Below are 18,618 nucleotides of genomic sequence, written 5' to 3'. Positions count from 1 at the left end.
TCATTGTCGAAACCCTTTGAAACCTTTCCATTTTCTTTTTCTTTCTGCCTCTGTGTCACATTCACTGATATCCGAAGAGGAAGAGAATGAAGAATTGTGGAAGGAATTTCTATTCACGTAAGCATCATATAACCTTAAGTCCTTTGGGGAAAGTAATTCTTGGCAAACATTCCAGGACCATGTGTAAGTAGAAAAGGCGTCATAAAAGGACTCATTTTTAGTGTCCATTTCAATCAAATCTCCTCGGATCTTCTGCCAGAGGTTTAGCATTTCTTTCCGGTGCTCAAGAGCAGTTCCTAAGTTATAAGTATCTATAGCTCTCTTCACCTGCAGTGAGAAAGCAGAAGTTTACAGTAGTTACCTTAAAATATCTTTGCTTTGTGGAGCACAATTCTAGATATTCCGAGAGTTATGTTCCCAGGCCACTTGAAAGTCACTGAGTTTATACATTGGGTAGTGCCTCTTGAGGAATTAGGAGTTGACAGAAAATGAAAATAAATTATTTTGGATTAATGAGACAATACATTTTATAAGAATATTAAAAACACAAGAGACTAAAACAAGGAGGAAATGCAGGAGGGTAGTAGGTTCTGAATATAATAGGAATTGCAAGGATGGCTCTCAGTCCACCCTAGGTCAGGGAGGAGAAAATGCTCAGCGGAGTAGGTCCTCAAAGATTCAATTAAACTGAGGGAGTGGTGATGGGAAGGTATTTCAGGAGATGGGAGAGCATAAGCAAAGGCTCAAAGGCAATAAACATCCTGGAGTTGGTGAGGGAAGCAGGTAAAGCGCTTTGGGATTGGTAAAGTGTCAGGTTCAAAGTGGGAGGGAGTGATGAAGGCAAGGCAGGCAAAGCCTGCGGTCATCAGGCCCTTAGACTTGGTTTCCTGAGGCTGGGAGGTCCTTTCCTCAGTGCGGATCATGCTGTAGTGAGCCACTCTTTCTGACGGAAATGAGATAAATTCCTCCGTTGTGTATCGTTGGTGAGAGGGAAGCATTCATTCTTAAGCAGGACAGTGACGTAGTTGGGTCTTCCTGTTAGATCATTGGCAGCTGTGTGGAGAATGGGCAGAGGGGAGCAGCTGCGAGGCAGGGACACAGGGGCGGAGGCTGTTATCCAGGCTGGCCCTACTGAGGGCCTCAGTTAAGGCAGTAGGGAGAGGATGGAGTGAAGGGGACAGATTTGAAAAATCTTCCGGGGAATGAGAGTACCCAGACTTGGGGATGGTGCATAGAAGGAGTGAGGAAAATATGTAAGTTAAGACTGGCTCCTGGCTTTCTAGTTTCAGTGGTCGGGTAGATGGTGGTATCAACAACTGAGATACAGATTCCCTAAGGGATAGCCACTTTGATGAAGATGCTAAGTTTGGTTTTGGACATGTCAAGTTTAACATGCTATGAGACAGCGATGTCTAAATGTCAGGTAAGACAGAAGTACTGGAAAGAAGTCTAAGCTAGTGACAGATTTATGAGTTATCAGTATATAGGTGGCAGTTAAAATAAGGAGGATAGATTGACAGTCCAAAGAATACTTGTCCTAGTTTTTCCATTACTTAATGCAGAGATCCCCAATGTTCTGCTGTGACTGGGTGACAGGTATGCCAAAGTACTGATCTTCCCAAGCATCTCAGCCCTTGGGGCAGCTGCTGCGCCAGGCTGGAAGCCTCGGACTATAAGTAACGTCCACTTAAGCCAGTGTAAGCTGTGCCATGATAAGACAGAGGATGGGAGCCCACTCCTTTGTACTCCTGTGACAGGCAGCGCAGACCGCCTGTGGGTCCATTTATCCCGGCATGTTACTATTGCTCATTTCTTTCTCCATGTCTTCCATCCTTACTCTAAGCTCACTGAAGGTAGAAACTGTGTGGGGTTTTTTTCCCTTCTGTGACCTCTAATCCCAGAACTTTGTTAACACTGGATAAATATTTACTGAAGAAATGGGTAGATGAGTGTATATAGTGCAAAGAGCAGCAGGATAAGACTAGAAAACAAGGATGTATCAAGACCTAGGGGATGAACATTCAGGAAAGAGAAGAAAGAGGAAAGGACACAGAACTGCAAGGGGAATTGAAGATGCAATTTGTAAAGGCTAAGGAAGTAGAAAGTGTCTAGGAGAGTTTGATCATTAGTGTCAAGTACAGAAGGGAGGTGACATAAAATAAATATGCCCCAGTATGTCTCTGTGAAGTACAAAAGTTGCTAAGAAGTCAGGACACAAAAGTAGACAGGCAGCATAGAGTTGTGGTTAAAAGGGTGGATTCTGGAGACAAGCTGCCCATGTTTGTAATTCTGGTTCTATTATTGCCCAGCTCTGTGTCTTTGGGCAAATCACTTAACCTCTCTGTGCATATCTGTAAAATGATAAAGAATGATAATGGTGCCTACCTCAAAGGGTTGTTGTGATAAGTAAACGAATTAGTACATGTGATTTAGAGCACTTGTAGAATACACTGCTGGGAACCTAGGAAGCTCACTTAAACTATTATTACTACTCTTTTTTAAAATTCTCACCTGAAGACATGTTTACTGATTTTTTAGAGAGAGGAAGGGGGAGAGAGAGAGAAAGAGAAACATCAGTCGATTGCCTCCTGGACATGCCCCAACCACAGATCAAACCCTCAGCCTGGGTATGTGCTCTGACTGGGAATCAAACCCACAATCTTTTGGTGTCTGGGACAATACTCTAACCAAATGAGCCACACCATCAGGGCCTATTTTTCTTTTAGCTGCTGTAATAAAGATTCTTAAACTCATTATGATTTCCTGCATACACCACTCACCGTGACTGCCAGTTTAATATCTTAACTAGTTGCCATTTCCAGCATGAAACAAATTAATGTCCCAGCAATGATGCAGGATATGGCTCCACAGGTGAATAACAGGATGATTTATAAGTTAACATTTGAATCCATTTGATTATAGAGCAAGAAACCTCATTACAACAGGTAGAAATGAGGAATGATCTTGTCTCATTTCAAAGACATAGAGGAGAAACAAAACCTCTTGATTTTACGGTTGTAGTAGTACGGTTTTCCACTGAAGTGGAAAATACTTTTGTCAGTGCTTTCTGGGAAGGCATTCAGCAGTGACTACTCACATGCGGTTTAATAGTAGCTGCTTCAGTCACTGTCCAGTTCTGTTTTTTCCTGAGTATTTGGTCAATGGCGAGGATGTCAGTTGGGTAGCCTGAGGCAGGGTCAATAGGCTTTATTTTTGCTGCCTTGATGCACATTTAAAAAAGAAGATTAGTGATGTATTTTAGTTTGAATTATGTAACAAAGACATAACAGACAAGTATATTATATTATGAAAGAGTCTGTATATGATTTATAAAGTCATTGCTTAAGCAGTTACCAGGTGTTTTGGGGCACCTGGTATTTTCCCATGTGTAGATGGGTTTTTAGCAAATTCCCTTTCATAAGGATGAAGGCTACTCCTAAGAGAAGTATAGACCAGCAGATTTGGAGTGGATATGGAGGGTAGAGAGGAGCCAAATCCATCCTTACCCAAACTTTCCACGCCATCAAAAGCACTGAAAATGAACGTGCCCTCCACAGAATACAACCTATATTACTTCCAGATTTCTCATGGGAACCAGCCATGTCTGCCCTGCTCCTAGGCTGCTGAGCAGTGCGGTGGAAATCATGAGGATATGCCAATTGCTTTCTTTGAAAATGTTTATTGCCTCATTTCGTCTAGGCCCATAGTACTGTTCAACATTACCTTTCTTCATTCACTCTTAATTCTCTTATAATCTTCATAATGATCATTGGAAAACCAGACTTTTGACTCCCTCAGCTTGTCTCTTCAAGGCCATATAATCTAAATTATTTTTTCCTTCTTTCTACTTTAGGATCTCTCCATCCTTAACCTGTTTTTTCCTCCTTCCCTCTTATATGCATTTCTCTTAATTTCCAAGGCCAAATCTCCCCCTGTATCTTCTATTTATTTGCCTCCAGGACCATATCCCTTCGGTTGTCTTCTTTCCAGGCGAAACTTCACGGATGTGTGACCTATGAAATTAATTACATAGGACCTCAGGCTCAGAAGGGCCATGAATTTGGTTTAATGTTCTGCTGTTGCTATCTTTATATTCTTAATTGTTTTTGGACAAGGCGCCTACATTTGCATTTTGCTCTAGGCCTTGCAAATTATGTAGACAGATCTGCCCCTCTGATCCTCAGTTTCTCTTTTCATTGGGCAGTGATTTTCAGCTTTGGCTGCATGTTAGAACTTTAAAAGATACTGAGGCCAGGGCCCCATTCCCAGAGATCTGGTTTAATTGGGTAGGGCTGTGGCCTGGGTATGAGGTTGTTTTTTAAAGTGCTCCCATGGTGCATCCAGGATTGAGAACCATGGCTCTAAGGGTCCTTCCCTCCTGGCTACAAATGCGCTCAAGTCTCTCATGTCCTGAAACAACTTTTTCTAGACTATGATTCTACAGCAAGCTGTATTTCCCCATCTTTCTTAACAGTTACATTTTTTGTAAGAGGAGTTGATTTCCTTCATTGGGGGCAAGGTGGGGGTCTGCTTTATTAGTTTCTGGAGATGCATGATAAAAATTTCCCTTTGTAATGATGGATTTACCTATTCATTTAGCAATTATCCTTACATTGGATAAAAGTGAGAAATTTTAAGGCATGCATAATGCCTTAAAAAGTCTAGAGTTAATTCTTCCAATTTTGTTAGTTATCTTATCTGTCAATTGGCTAGGTACACACAGGCTCAGGATAGTAGTATCTTCCTGATGCTTTTAAAAAATCTTTTTTTAAAAAGATTTTATTATTTGTTTTTAGAGGGAAGGAAACATCAATAAGTGAGAGAAACATCAGTTGCCTCTTGCACGCCCCAACCATGCAACCCAGGCGTGTCCCATGACTGGGAACTGAACCAGTGACCTTCTGCGCTAAAGGATGATGCCTAATCCACTGAGCCACACCAATGAGGGCTTAAAAATCTTTATATAGCATATTTATCTTTAGCTATTTTTCCTTAAATTTTACTTCTTCCATATTAATCTATCGCTGCCAGCTTATTTTGATTTGTATTTGCTCCATGTATTTTTGCTGTCCCTTTACTTTTAAGCTTTCTGAGTCATATTTTAGGTGTGTCTCCCATAAAAACTTCTATCTGAAAATTATTTTAAAAATCAGAATTCTTATATTCTATTTGGAGAAGTTGGCAATAAATAGTCAGGCATCACAGGTGGAGGGTTCATCATTGGGAAATACGTTTACAGGGAATGAATGTCCTCTATTTCTGTCTTGTCAGTGGTACTTGCCTGTGGGTGTGACTTCACTTGGAGAGATAAAGACAAAGTCTTAAACTTTAGATCATTTTTGATCATCATGGACTGTTTATTTTATTTATATTTGATTTAAACAATGTAAGAAATGTACTGTCTCATTTATGTGAAAATTCTAGAAATGGGACTTCAGGCATGGGTTTGATCCAGATGTTCAGAATGTCATCAGGGTTTCAGGTCTATTTCTTCCTGACCCTACATGTTTTGGCTTCATTCTTAGATTTTCTTCTCTTCTGTCACATGGCTGCCTGCTGCTCCAGGGATATAGTTTCCTCATTCACATCCAGGGGGAAAGACAGTTTCTCATGCCCCAAATATCAAACAATAGTTATAAACTTACCTCTGGTTAGACCAGTCTGTCATGGGCCCCTCACTGAAATCACTGTGACTAGGGAAATCTAATTCCTTGATTGGCTTAGTTCAATCAAGACTTACTTCTGCAGCTGGGGGTAGAGTTAAAGCCTCTGAAGCAACAAAACTGGGAAATTTCTGGTCTTAAGGATGCGGGAGAGGAATGGATATTGAGGAGAGAATCCACTGGCAAATCCACTTCTTTGGTTCCCTCTTTTCTTCCTACACATACACCTTTCAAAGTTCATGCCTCCATGAACCACATGTATCTCTTTTTCAAAAGGAGTTACCCCAGGTCTCATCTTGAACTTCAAATCCAAGATCTGTGGTTGATGTGTCCTTCTCTAGATCAGTGTTTAGATGGAGCTCTTCAGTCATCGTGGGACTCTTTAAATTTTTAAAGAAAGTTTTACTCTGGTAAGAACTCTTAACATGAGATTGACCCTCAACACAATTTTTCGTCATCGTCTTCACTCTCCTGTATAGTGTACAATACAGTATTAATTATATGTGCAAAGTTGTAGAGAAGCTCTCTATGGCTTATTCAGTTTGCATAATTTTGACTTCATGCATGTTGATTAGCAGCGCCCCATTTTTTTCTCCCTCCTCCAGCTTCTGGGACTCTTAAACGTATGCCTGGAGGGAACTTTTAGGTATTTCACAGTGATGTGAACAACACGTGGACCTCTGGAACCCAGAGATACTCCACAGGGTAGGCTGGTCTCCAGTCAAATTTTAAAATTGTTTCTCAGGTGGCAGGACATCTGATAAACCTGGATGAGGCCAGAGCTTCCTGAAAGAACATCCAGAAACTAGGGCATACTTGCCTGGGACCTTAAAACTTGCGGTGATAAAGTGTATCTTTGGCGGGTGGTGGGGTTAGGGTTAGGGCAAATAGATTAGAGGCAGCAGAGCTTGAAGCAGGGTCAGAAGGTTCAGCTGGGATTATAAACAGGTTCTAGCCCAAGGGCAAGCTGGCCCCTCCATCACTACGTTGCTTCATTGCATTGTAGACCTGGCCCTCTCATCCCATGGTGTGTGGCTCAACTGTTTAGAGCCAGTTGAAGGAGACCAAAATACAGCTTCTGGTCCCTGAGATGATGGGAGAGCAGTTGGAGGTAGGACCTGAAATCCACTTTATTATTATTCTTATATTCCCCACCCCCCACCACAAGCCTAGGATTGTATTTTTCAGTAAGTTTAACTCTGTTGAAAGTAAATGATTTATATCTGAGCTTTAAGTTAGGAATATGTCTGTGGAATGTGGTTTGAAATATAATGACTGAAAATATTTGTCATTGAAAAGCATGTTACGTCCTGGTCAGGTAGCTCAGTTGGTTAGAGTGTCACCCCGACATGCCAAGGTTGTCTGTTCAGCCTCTAGTAAGGGCATATACAAGAATCAACCAATGAATGCATAAGTAAGTGGAAAAACAAATCTATCTTTTTCTTCCTTTCTTTTTTTCCTTCCTTCTTTCCTTCCTTCCTTCCTTCCTTCCTTCCTTCCTTCCTTCCTTCCTTCCATCCTTCCTTCCTTCCTTTCTTTCCTCTTCCTTCCTTCCTTCCTCCCTTCCTTCCTTCTTTCCTTCCTTCCTTCCTTCCTTCCTTCCTTCCTTCCTTCCTTCCTTCCTTCCTTCTTTCTCTCTCTCTCCCCCTCTCTCCCTCCCTCCTTCCTTTTCTCTCTCTCCCCCACTTCTTCCTTCTCTCACTCTAAAAAAATCAATCAATAATTTTTTTAAAAAGCATATTACTAGTTCTATTAAGTTAGAATTTAAAAACACAAGTATTTAAATGAACTGATGTGACACAATTGAAATCCCACCTGCATTTTCCAATCTCTTTTATGGAAAAAATAGTTCTCAAAGAATTTCAGAGGCTCCTTTCTCCTGAGCATTTCTAATTTCTGTATGTCTTTGAATGGCTTTCCCATTACCAGCCCATCCACATTAGGAAACAATGGAAAGATGGGTATTTTTGAATATGGATTATCTGAAGGAGGACTGCATCCTAAAAAGATAAAAAAAAAATGTTACCACAAATAAGAAATTCACATGAAAGACATACATGTATTTTGCTTTCTGTCCATTCTTCTCAGGGCCATGACCCATCGTCTTCACTCTCCTGTGCCTCCACCCCCCGCCCCTCCATAGACTCTCAGCTTCACTTAGGTGTCTGAGGATTCAAGTAATATATACATTTGCTATCAAATGATAGCTGAGTATTGGAGACCAGTCACTCACAACAGGCTGTGGTCCTGCTCTTATAGCACTTGTCCTCTGGTATTTAGTTTTGACCAGTAATATACAAATAAATCTTTACAACAGTGGGGAAATGGCTCTTACTCTTGAGCTCCTCAAGATATTTAAATAAATCCTTTTCTTTCATTATTGCAATCCGGGCAGCATTAGCAAAGGCGGCTGTGCTTGAGCCCAGAGGTATGCATATGTCTGGTTTAAATCTCCTTTTTCCATAACCCGCAGTGTAGGGACTCCATAGTATTCCTGAGGTGGTTTCTTGGAATTTTCTTCGGAAATACCTAAAAACATAATCCAAAAATGAATACAAAGTGCTATAGTTCTACTGAAAAGGTGCCTGAGTGTTAGACAAATAGGGGAAAAGGTTAAGTTACAAGTTATATATGCTGAATAAATTTATTTTAAATTTAATTTGTGTATTCATTCACTATTATTTATTGAGTGTCTGTTTCTGTGACAATTACAGACTATCCACTGATAACTGTCACAGGCCATTTGGCTATATATTTTTTTAAAAGAAGATTTATTAGACAAATTTTGCTTGGCACCATACACCTAAAAACAAATCACAATACAATGAAAGGTTTAATCAAGACCTCAGAATTTCATACAAACACCAAGAACAAAATCTTAATGTATTGGTATTTGCATTTCAATTTTTTTCCATTAACTTAAAAAAAAAGCTTAAATTTACGCACCTTAGAAGTTATTAAATGAAACTAGAATTAACAAACATGCCAAATGTTTCACTTCTGATTGTAGCCACAGCTCCTATACTGAGTTTTCCAAAAAATAAACATGTCTTTCAACATGCGTCCAAACAGTGTTCAATGTAATGTGATATAAGAGCAACATAATTCAACCGCTTTAACTTAAATATACTTACGGCTTAAGTACATCCTACAATAGAACTAACTTGAGAAAAGCTAACAGTTTTTTAAGTTATATTTTACTCAAATTAGTTGTTATCCATTTTACTATTTTATAAATGTAGTCCCTGGGCTTTGGCTTCCTCTCCCTTCCCCAAGGCATCCCAGTCTTGTCTAGAAAAATATCTATCAAGTATGATCCTTGGCAAACCCTTAATTGGTACTGGCTTAAATACAAATATTAATCATGTCTACTTTGTGTTGGATTTTTAAATGCAGTTGTTTTGGAGAATTTTTATAAAAATATTTGAGCCAACTGATGACATACGTTGGTTGGGGAGCAAGATCTCAAGTAAAATGCAACATTTTTTAAATTAAAAAAATTATCATTGCAGAGTGTTTGGAAAATAGAGAAAACTATAAAGAATAAAACATTACCAGTAATCTTACTATCCACAGTAAATCACTATTGATTGCAATTCTTTGCAATTTGTGTATGTGCTCATGTGTATGAATACATCTAGGAGATATGTTACAATGTGTTTTAGGTTATAAATTCTTTATGTATAAGCAGAGCAGGCTACATGATAAAGAACTCTAATTCACAGTACAAACATCCCCAAATGTGTAAAGATCTGATTTACAAACATGCACAGCTTATATATCAATGACAGATCTTTTTTTATTTATTGGCTGATTTGAGAGAAAGAGAGAGAGAGAGAGAGAGAGAAATATCAATTTGTTATTCCACTTATTTATCCATTCATTGGTTGATTCTTGTACGTGCTTTGACTGGGGATCGAACCCACAACCTTGGCATATTGGGATGATGCTCTAACCAACCAAACTACCTGGCCAGTGTCTGCATTTGCTTATCAATTATCCATACATCATACTAGTGCAAAGTGGCTGACTACCACGGCTGATGTGTATTTTGGGGACACTGTTACATCAGTGTCACATTTTCCACAATGAAGAAGCTCTGATAACAGACTCTTCCTTGGGAGAGGAAGGAAAGTGGGTAGGCGTTCTGCTCATACAAGCCACAGCACCAGGTGAGATTTTAACTTGAGCCTGATAGAAAGCCATAGGACACTTACAATCTGAATTATGTTTTAAGAATATCACTCTGACTGATGTGCTGAGAGGTATTTTGGGAGGTATGAATGAGTAGAAACCTAGTTGTTGTTTTTTTTTGTTGTTGTTGTTTTTGAGATCAGACAAGAGGTAATTAGGTGAGGATATTGGGGCCCAGAAAGTTTGCATGGCTGGTTCCAAGTCACCCTGTACAAGTTTGGTCCCAGCTTCCAGGGGTCTCAGGGTTGGCTGCACACAGGTTTGGGGGATACGGCACATTCTCTCAGAGGCCCTCACCACCCTGTCCCTCACAGCTGCCCCTTTGAACTGGGACAATTCTAACATTGGATGATAGACAACAAAATTGAAAGGGCGTGCAAACTGCACGGTGCTTCCAGGGTAGAAATGGCTGGACTTTCTTAGCTGTCTTAGGCCCCCAGCGGGGAGCTGAGGTGGTCTGAAGTTAGCCTTGCAGTTTCAGAGCTGGGCAGCACTGTGTGATGGAGGAATCAAGCCTCATGCTCTGGCATGTGACCATCTGCCCCGCACCTTCTCCTTTGTTTTGGAACAGACCCTGTGACATAGAATGTTAGTGGGAGGTGACGGCCTTGTTAGTATCCTCATATGTGCTTCTGAGAAGATCATTTTTGCTCCTTTCTTTTTCACTTACCTTACTATTTCCTTTATAGCCTTTTTGGGTAAGGCTGAAGTCTCTATAAGCTTTGATAGGATTTCAAATAACAGAATCCCTGGGTTGCCAGCTAAATCTAAACATTTATCTTTTTCTGGAACTATAAAGGAAAGAAAAGATTCAAAATAGCTTCTGAAAAAATCATCTATCAAAAAAGCACTAAAATGACAGCCTTTTTATTGTATTTACAAAATTAATACCAAACCAAGGACTTGAGAATTATAGAAAAACATTTAACATTTGTTCTATTGCAGAAGGTAGAAAGGTCATTTTTATTACTGAACAGACAAAATAATCATGAGATGGAAACACTACTTTTAGTTCAACAGCTTCTAAGTAAATATAGTGATACATTTAACATAAACATGAATTATATGTTAAGGACTGCTGTCCTGTTCTAAGTAAAAGAGTTGTTGGCAAATATATCTCAGGTTTGCAGGCAAACCCTTGTTACTATAGTGATACTTGAAGGAGTAATTCTGTTTGTCCTAAGGACAGTTCATAGCCTACAAATGGGTATATTTTCAAAATAATACACAGCATCTGGAATTTGGAATACATTTATCCTAGAAAACATGATATGAATAGGATTAGATTTTCCAAGGCGCCTGTTAAACTCATAAACAAACCATTAGAGGACTAATAAAAATATTTCAAGTTTACCTGCACATCATTTAGCACCTTAGGAGAGAACCTGCTCTTTAACCTGCAGCAGGCAGACTCCCCGGCCCTCTGCACTGAGGGCGGAGGCTCCGTCCGGCGGAGGAGGATATTCTTCAGGAACAGTAGTTTGTCTACACCCAAATCGTGTGAGAGAGAGCATTTTGCTTTTTCTAATTTTTTTTTTCTTTTGTAAAAGCAGTGCCTCTTGCAGTGGCTCATGCACTTGGTAAAGAATTGAAATGCTATAAAGGGTAACCAAATTTTTCTACACCACTGCAGAGTGCTCTCATTACAGATCAAAAAGTAGTATCTCCTGCAGAAGGGCTTGATGCATTTAAGTTAAAATTCCAAACCTGTATCAATTTGCTTAGCAAATGCTGTTTTGGAGAAGCAGTACAAAAGTAAATCACATTCCAGAGCACCCATTCTTGATTTGTCTCCTGATTGGAGGTTGAAATGAATAATATTTACTTTGCAGTGAATTGCAACTACCCATCCGCTATCTATTCAGTAATGTCTCTACTTACCCACAGCCTTTAGGAAGCGGTTCTTATCTGTTAGCACCTTTATAAAGTCTGAGAAATTCACTTTCCCATCTCCTGCAACAGAAATCTAAGGCTTAGGACAAGAACATAAGATGTATTTTCATTATCAGATTATATATTAAATATAAAAATGAACACACTATGGATCATTCAGGACTTAACCCCAGAGCATTTTCGAGCTGGAGAGATGCTTGGGGAAACACTGGTCTTCGTGAAGCGGCCTTCGCACTATCACACCAGCCCTCCGCGCCCGCTGGGGCACCGGCGGGCTGCACGCGTGGACCCAGGGGTTCCCAGCCGCGGCCGTCCTCTCCATTCTCCTAGAGACTAGTCATTTCTGCAAAGCACTTCTGTTATTATAACATCCCCAAGTTGTACCTCGTTTCCGCTAAAATTAAGCAATATTAGAGTCATGTGTATGTATTTCCAAAAAATAATAGAAAAATTGGGCAATTAGTGGCAAGTGAAGATTTAACTCACTGGTGCCTTTAACTCACATGTGGAACGGATGCTGATTGAATGGGGCACTGGCAAGCTGGGTGGCGAGAGGTGCGAGGAGATAATATGCTGAATATATTTCCATACAATGTGTCGGTTTGGGCTACCAATCACTAGGTTGGTATATTCAAAGAAAACATTTTCTATGTGCTGTAAAAATACCAGCAAACATGCCGTGGCATTTGAAATTCAGTGTAGGTGGGTTGTAATGATGGAAGGAAGATTTGAACTAATATGATTCATACGGAAACAAAGGGCTTGGATTTCCTTGGCAACGTGGCAATTTGAAATCATCAGTGCCTTTGTAAATATCTGTTATTTAAAGGCATCCTCCAAAATGTACATCATGACAGGTCACCTGAATTCGATATTGAAATATGACAGCCACTTTTAGTTTCCACACAGGCTTTTTCAAAGAAGCATTAAATTGATTGTATAACTTGTACATATACCTCACTGATATCCTTAAAGAGGAACACATATATATGTACTTTTGGGAAATAAGTGAGGTTTATTTCTCATATTCATACTGTATATGAGAGAAAACTGTATATTTACAAAAAGCTTTTATGAGGAAAATAATGATAAGTCAAAGTACTCACGATCAATATCAGCACATTGTAATTCATTAGAAACATCATGCTTGTTTAGATTCATTCCCAACTTAGCTAAAGTACACATCAATCCATGTAAATCAATAGAACCAGTTTTATCCTTGTTGAAGAAGTTGTAGGCATCTTGGAAAGCTGGAGAAATGGAGTTAAGTTAGTCAGGACAGTTATTCAATCATAAATATTTATTCTAAAGGAACTAGGACAGACAATACAGTTGATTGGAGATGCTGTTCTGAAAATACATTGAGAGAAACATGAGTACTTAATAGACATTTCTTAAGAAGGACAGTGAAGGGGGGGGGGAAGGCAGAGACAAATGTATTTAAAAAGTAAATAAATTAATTAAAAAAAAAATAAAGCCTATTTTATGATTTTGAGTGGGAAAAGGACAGTGTCCTTCTATAAGATTTGAACTGGAATAACTTATTGGTGGAAAACCAAATATGTAGGTGAAATGACCTTTGAAAGGTATCCCACACCCTAATTATTGGAACCTGTGAACATATCACTTCACATGACAAAAAGGATTTTTCAAATGTAATTAAAATAGATTACCCTGCATTATCTGAGTGGGCCCAAACTAATCCTGGGGTCCCTTATGCATCTAGAACAAGAGAGATGTGGCAGGAGAGGTGAGATATTCAAAGCAGGAGAAAGATGTGACCCACCGATGCAGGTTTGAAGAGGAGAGGGTGGTGTGATGTGGAAGGCAGGCTTAAGGGGCGGAGAAAGGCTCCTGGCTCACAGCCAGCGAGGAAAGGGGGCTCTCAGCCCTACAACCATAGGGACTGAGTTCTGCCAAAAACCTGAATGCGCTCAAAAGCAGATTCTCCTCCAGAGCCTCCAGAGCCTCCAGAGACTCCAGAGCCTCCAGAGCCTCCAGAAAAGATGCCAGGCTGGCCAGAGCCTCCCTATACCCCAGAGCTGCTGAAATTATTTGAACAAGCCAATTCTAAGCCTGCTCATCCTGCCTTGCTTGCTTCTTCCTGCCGACACCACCGTGAAGGCTCCTGCGCACTTCCCCCGACCGTTTGCCTCCTGCCCAACTCTGGGGCTTCCCTGTGTGGTCCTTCACAGTTTGTGGGGCCTCTTATGTATAAGGGTCAGTGAGTATAAAATCTTCTTCCTCCCTGACAGTCATTTCTGTGTCTATATGTCTTAAAATACTTGATCCAAACAAATCCTGGGTACCCTTAAAACAAGCACCAGTGCACATTAATGTACTTTAGAAACCTTACAATTTATAAAGCCATAAACTATTATTATTATTATTATTATTATTAAGGCATGTATCTCAGTTTATAATAAAAAAATGCAGTTTTGATCTTGACAATCTTTTGTGTTCTTTAAACTAGCTTTCCCAGCAATAAAGGTGATTCTTTGATCCTTTTCTGTCTCTGGCCAGGGCATTGGGGAGGGCGAGACAGGGTAGCGGCGCAGCATTCGCCTTACTAGAACCCAAACACAGCCATGCTTGTTTTTAGTTGTTTTCATGTGTCATGCTTTCTCTTTTCTTTGGCCCTTTTCAGAGTCCTCCCTTTCTGCCCAGGATCCTCCCCTCTGGGCTCTGACTGACTGATTTCCCCCCTCCTTAGTCAGCCTTCGCTGAGACTCCCTTCCTAGCCTCACAAGGCTAAGTTAGGAGACTTTCTTTTATGCTCCTGTAACATTCCATACTTCCCCTATCATAACTTGGGTCATATTATAATTTAAATGTTATAATCAACAATTTCCTGGCTTAACTGACTTCCCTGTAAGACTTCCTATTGGGACAGGGTCCACATCTGATTTGGTGCCTTCCTCTTGCCTAGTACAATGTTGGCTTTGAATAGAATTTTATTGTTTGGATTAATGAACTGTAGCCAATGTAGCTCATTTTATCATTATAGTTTTTTTTTCTATGAGAAATCCCAGGATTTTAGTTGTGGTTATACTGCTTCATTACTTGATTTGTGTTTGACCTTGCTTTTGTTCTTTTCCACATCCACAAGTTCTTCTTTGAATAAAAATATTTGGCCAGTACTGTCTCAGTTCTAGGAAGATGTTTATTTCAAAGTAATCTCCTTTCCTTCCCACAAATTAGACATTGAATTAAAAAAAATTTTTTTTTGCTCTTAAATAACAGAGTGCTGGAGACAACCCGTGAAATCTCTAATCTCTCTTAGAGGAAAAAAATGGCCAGACATATTAAGAGGCTTTTGTTATGTTTCCATTTGGGGGATGATTCTCAGTACCTCGCATCTGTGAAGCACTCAGCTTCCTTTCTTTGTGCCCTGATTGGCATGGGAGAGATCCTGGTAAATCTTTATCCCTGAGAAAAGACATGAGAAGATTTAATGCACATCTGAAACCAGCAAATGTTAGTTGCACTCATCAGTTTTTGCCAATTGGAATAACTAAGTATCACAATATATCTACTGTCATACCACCTAAGCGACCTGTTGCTGTCACTTGCCAGTAGCTTCAGGATGGACAGTGAGAAAGTGCTGGCCATGGGAGGTCCGCCTCTGTCTACCCTATACTTGCCCATCACTCTAGCCCCCTTAAAAAAATCTGATTCCTCCCACTTTCCAAAAGAGAAAACTGAGCCTCAGAGGGATTAAACAACTTGTCTGAAGTCACACAGATAATAAGTAGAAGTCCTGTGAGTGACATCCAGGTTTCCCTGGCTCCAAAGCTCAAGAACGTTAGCCTTATACAGTTTCTATTTTTAGAGATAGCAGTTGTTTCAAATTTTTAACTAATGTAAATAATCTTATGGTGAATATCCTTATAGCAAAATTTTGTATTCATGATTATGTTATGACTTTGCCAAAGTATATTCTTAGCGGCAAAGATGAGAGGCATAGAGATAGTTCAGTCTCTCGTTCTACCCGTAGATATTCTGTATAAATTTGCAGTATTTATTAGTTTAGGGACATGAAGGTGTATTATGAAAAAATGGGTTTGCTTAAATATGGTAATTTCAAAGTAAACTTATAATAATCATAATTTTATAAGTTAACTTTATTTAAAATACACTTAGTTTTGATATGAATAGAACTAAAAGTTTTAAAAATATGGAATTTCTTAGTTTTTGTTTTTACAAGATGCAGTTTAAAAACAAAACTAGTAAAAATTCTAAACATGGTAGTTACATTTAAAACTTGATGGTTTATAAATTTGGTATCCTCTACAGTATATAGTAGATTCTACTTATTTTCAAAGAGAGACTTAGGGGAGGAGGCAATAATTTCTCATAATGCATCATTCTCAACTTATTCGACATGGAATTTTATCTAATTAGTCTTATTTTCTCAGCCTTTACTAATACTGATTTCTTCTTCTAGTGTTTTCTTTTTATTACCTACTTAAACGTCTGAAAACTTAAATTTGCTTTTATTTGGATAGATTAGTTCATATTTGTTGTATTTCTAAATATAAATAAACTTTTTTGCATTAAATGAAAGATGTAGCTGATGGAAAAATAGGAAGTTCTCAAGAAACAAGAGGAAAATAGAAGGCCAGGCAATGTACAGTTTTTGTTTGTTTTATTTTGTTTTAGCTGCATTAAAAAAAGGATAGCCTTGGCAGGAGTTCAAGCCTTATCTTGGATCAAACATGGGAAATAGTGTTATTATTTTATAATGTTTTAAAGGGTTGAAGAACCTTAGATTTGTATCAAGCCCAGTCTAGCCTCTCATCTCATGTAGGAAATCAATCTACATGTGGCGTTACCTAGTTTTTGCTTGCCAACTTTCAGTGACAAGGAAGTCACTACTTCAATTGAGGGAAATGAGATCAAGGGACTTGTATACTCTAAGGTTGTCTTACCCACATCCCTCTAAAAAAGTAATATATTCCTGCAGCAATGGCATAGTCAAGGATCCTGGGAGAACTACTCTTACAGTGACAAAGAAAACGGATAATTGTGAGAGAGGAGAGAGGTTTTTTTCTTCTTATGATCTGATAAAGTATAGATCAGTTATCGGCGGCTACTGTATATTGGAATTTGTTGTTATCAGACTAAGAAGAAACTATTGCTAGTGTCACCGGGCACACCTCCCTTCCTAATTTTAGTACAACCTTAGTCATCGCTAATTTACTGGATTTCATTTTTTTATGTCGTCCTGCCTAAACGTTCACACGACAGCCCATAGTGCTGCTCTTCCCACAAGCCCGCCACCTGCCCTGCTGCCACCTTACGCCAGATTTCACTTTACTGGCTGTATTTGAGCTCCAGGTCCTTTCTCTACTCTGACTTGCTTAGGGGTTTAGTCCTTCTTTTTGATCCTCAAATTTATTCTCCTTTAAATTGGCACTCAAAATATCTTACTGTCTAATTGACAGCTTCTTAAACCCTCAATGGTGCCCTGTCCCTTCACACAACAATAGCCTCTCATTTGGTAGAACAGGAAGGATAACTCTTTGTCTCTGTAATCAAAAAGGGTATATATATATTTATTTTCATAAAAATCATTGTCTTTGATTTAGATGTTTACTTTATAAATAAATTTATCACAGAATAAATATTTGAAAAGCATTCTAACATTTCTTCCTAGCCTTTATGGGTATTTAATATATTTATCATCTTAATAATTCTTTATCTTAATATATTTATCACCTTAATATGTTCATTACTTACCTCTTGCCATGGGAGCCGGGTACTTTTGTTAGAGGATTCAGCTTAAATTTTGACTTGATACCAGAAACTTCCATGTGGCCAGTAACTCTGTCTGGAATTCAGAAGGTACAATTAAAGATCACAGATTAATTTCTTTATATTCTTTTGCAATCTTCCCAGCTTGAGACCTGGAGTTTGAAGTCCAGGACCTCAAGGAATGGTAATATATATACATTCAAGTTAGAGATTTGTGCATAATTGGAAAGCATGTAGAAGAACCCCTTATTCTATTTCAAGGTCTCTAAACAAAATTTCTTGCCATTGTTCTCCCTTTGAATAATGTCATGCTGATTCTATATAAATATAAATGGCACCACATGACACAGATAAAGTATCCTGGGAATATGTGGAAAGAGTTAAGGACATTTATTTTTGAAATCAGCAGAACGTTTCATGCCATAATTCACAGAGGATAAAATGTTATAGCACTTCCAAAATATTTACCTAATTGTTTGTATCTTGGATACCTGCCTAGTAATAAGGACATTTTCCCACAGTTTCCTTCTAGGAGACCCACCGGTGCCCTGTCATTTATTATGAACACACAGGTCTTAAAAGTAGGAATGAAAGCGGGATACAATGCTGTTTTGCTACCCTAGACTCTCCTGAATGGATTCTACCACTATTTCCTCCCCAGTCCTTCTTTTCCACTTCTGCATAGTTAGAGAATTAGGGCCTATGGCCCAGAAGCTGGGTTGGTAGGGCTTCCCACTTTTATTGTTGGTTTTACCTCGCCAATGATCTTTTCAAAATGTAGAGTGTATTAGGTGGTTCACTGAGAAGAAAACTGGGTTCCTAACTCAGGAATATTAGACAGTCATATACTATTAAACGGTGAAGAAGTACTCTCTGAATGTTTGGTTAGAGATCAATCAATTTTCCCAGGTCTTCATCTCAGTGCCTAGAAAGAAGTTGTTTCTACACAACTCAATGACGTGTGCTGAAAATCTGGAAACCTACCACAGAGCTGGGCACTCCGGAGAGGCTCAACCATTTAGGCACTTGACAGGTGCTGTGAAGTCATCCTCGTGGCTCAGAATGATCGTTACTTTAAAACACTACCTTCAATCTCTCATAGAGATGATAG

At 39.1% G+C, this 18,618-nt stretch overlaps 1 protein-coding gene across 1 annotated transcript; it reads right to left on the bottom strand.

Moving 5' to 3' along the window:
* Positions 1 to 17,575, bottom strand: EFCAB3 (EF-hand calcium binding domain 3). The gene is made up of 9 exons (XM_054574821.1): positions 17,493 to 17,575; positions 15,103 to 15,179; positions 12,857 to 13,000; positions 11,739 to 11,810; positions 10,528 to 10,648; positions 7,999 to 8,192; positions 7,479 to 7,663; positions 3,098 to 3,220; positions 1 to 327 (listed from the first exon to the last, which is right to left on the bottom strand). Exons 1-9 carry the CDS (start codon positions 17,564 to 17,566, stop codon positions 1 to 3), a joined length of 1,317 nt encoding a protein of 438 aa, XP_054430796.1. The 5' UTR covers positions 17,567 to 17,575.
* Positions 17,576 to 18,618: the final 1,043 nt, after the last annotated feature.

This window comes from Pteronotus mesoamericanus, unplaced genomic scaffold (genome assembly GCF_021234165.1).
Source record: "Pteronotus mesoamericanus isolate MK-2021 breed Mesoamerican mustached bat unplaced genomic scaffold, CSHL_Meso_final contig_269, whole genome shotgun sequence".
NCBI classification, from domain to species: domain Eukaryota; kingdom Metazoa; phylum Chordata; class Mammalia; order Chiroptera; family Mormoopidae; genus Pteronotus; species Pteronotus mesoamericanus.
The sequence above is the reverse complement of the archived record's forward strand: the minus strand, read 5'-3'. Positions and strand labels throughout refer to the sequence as shown.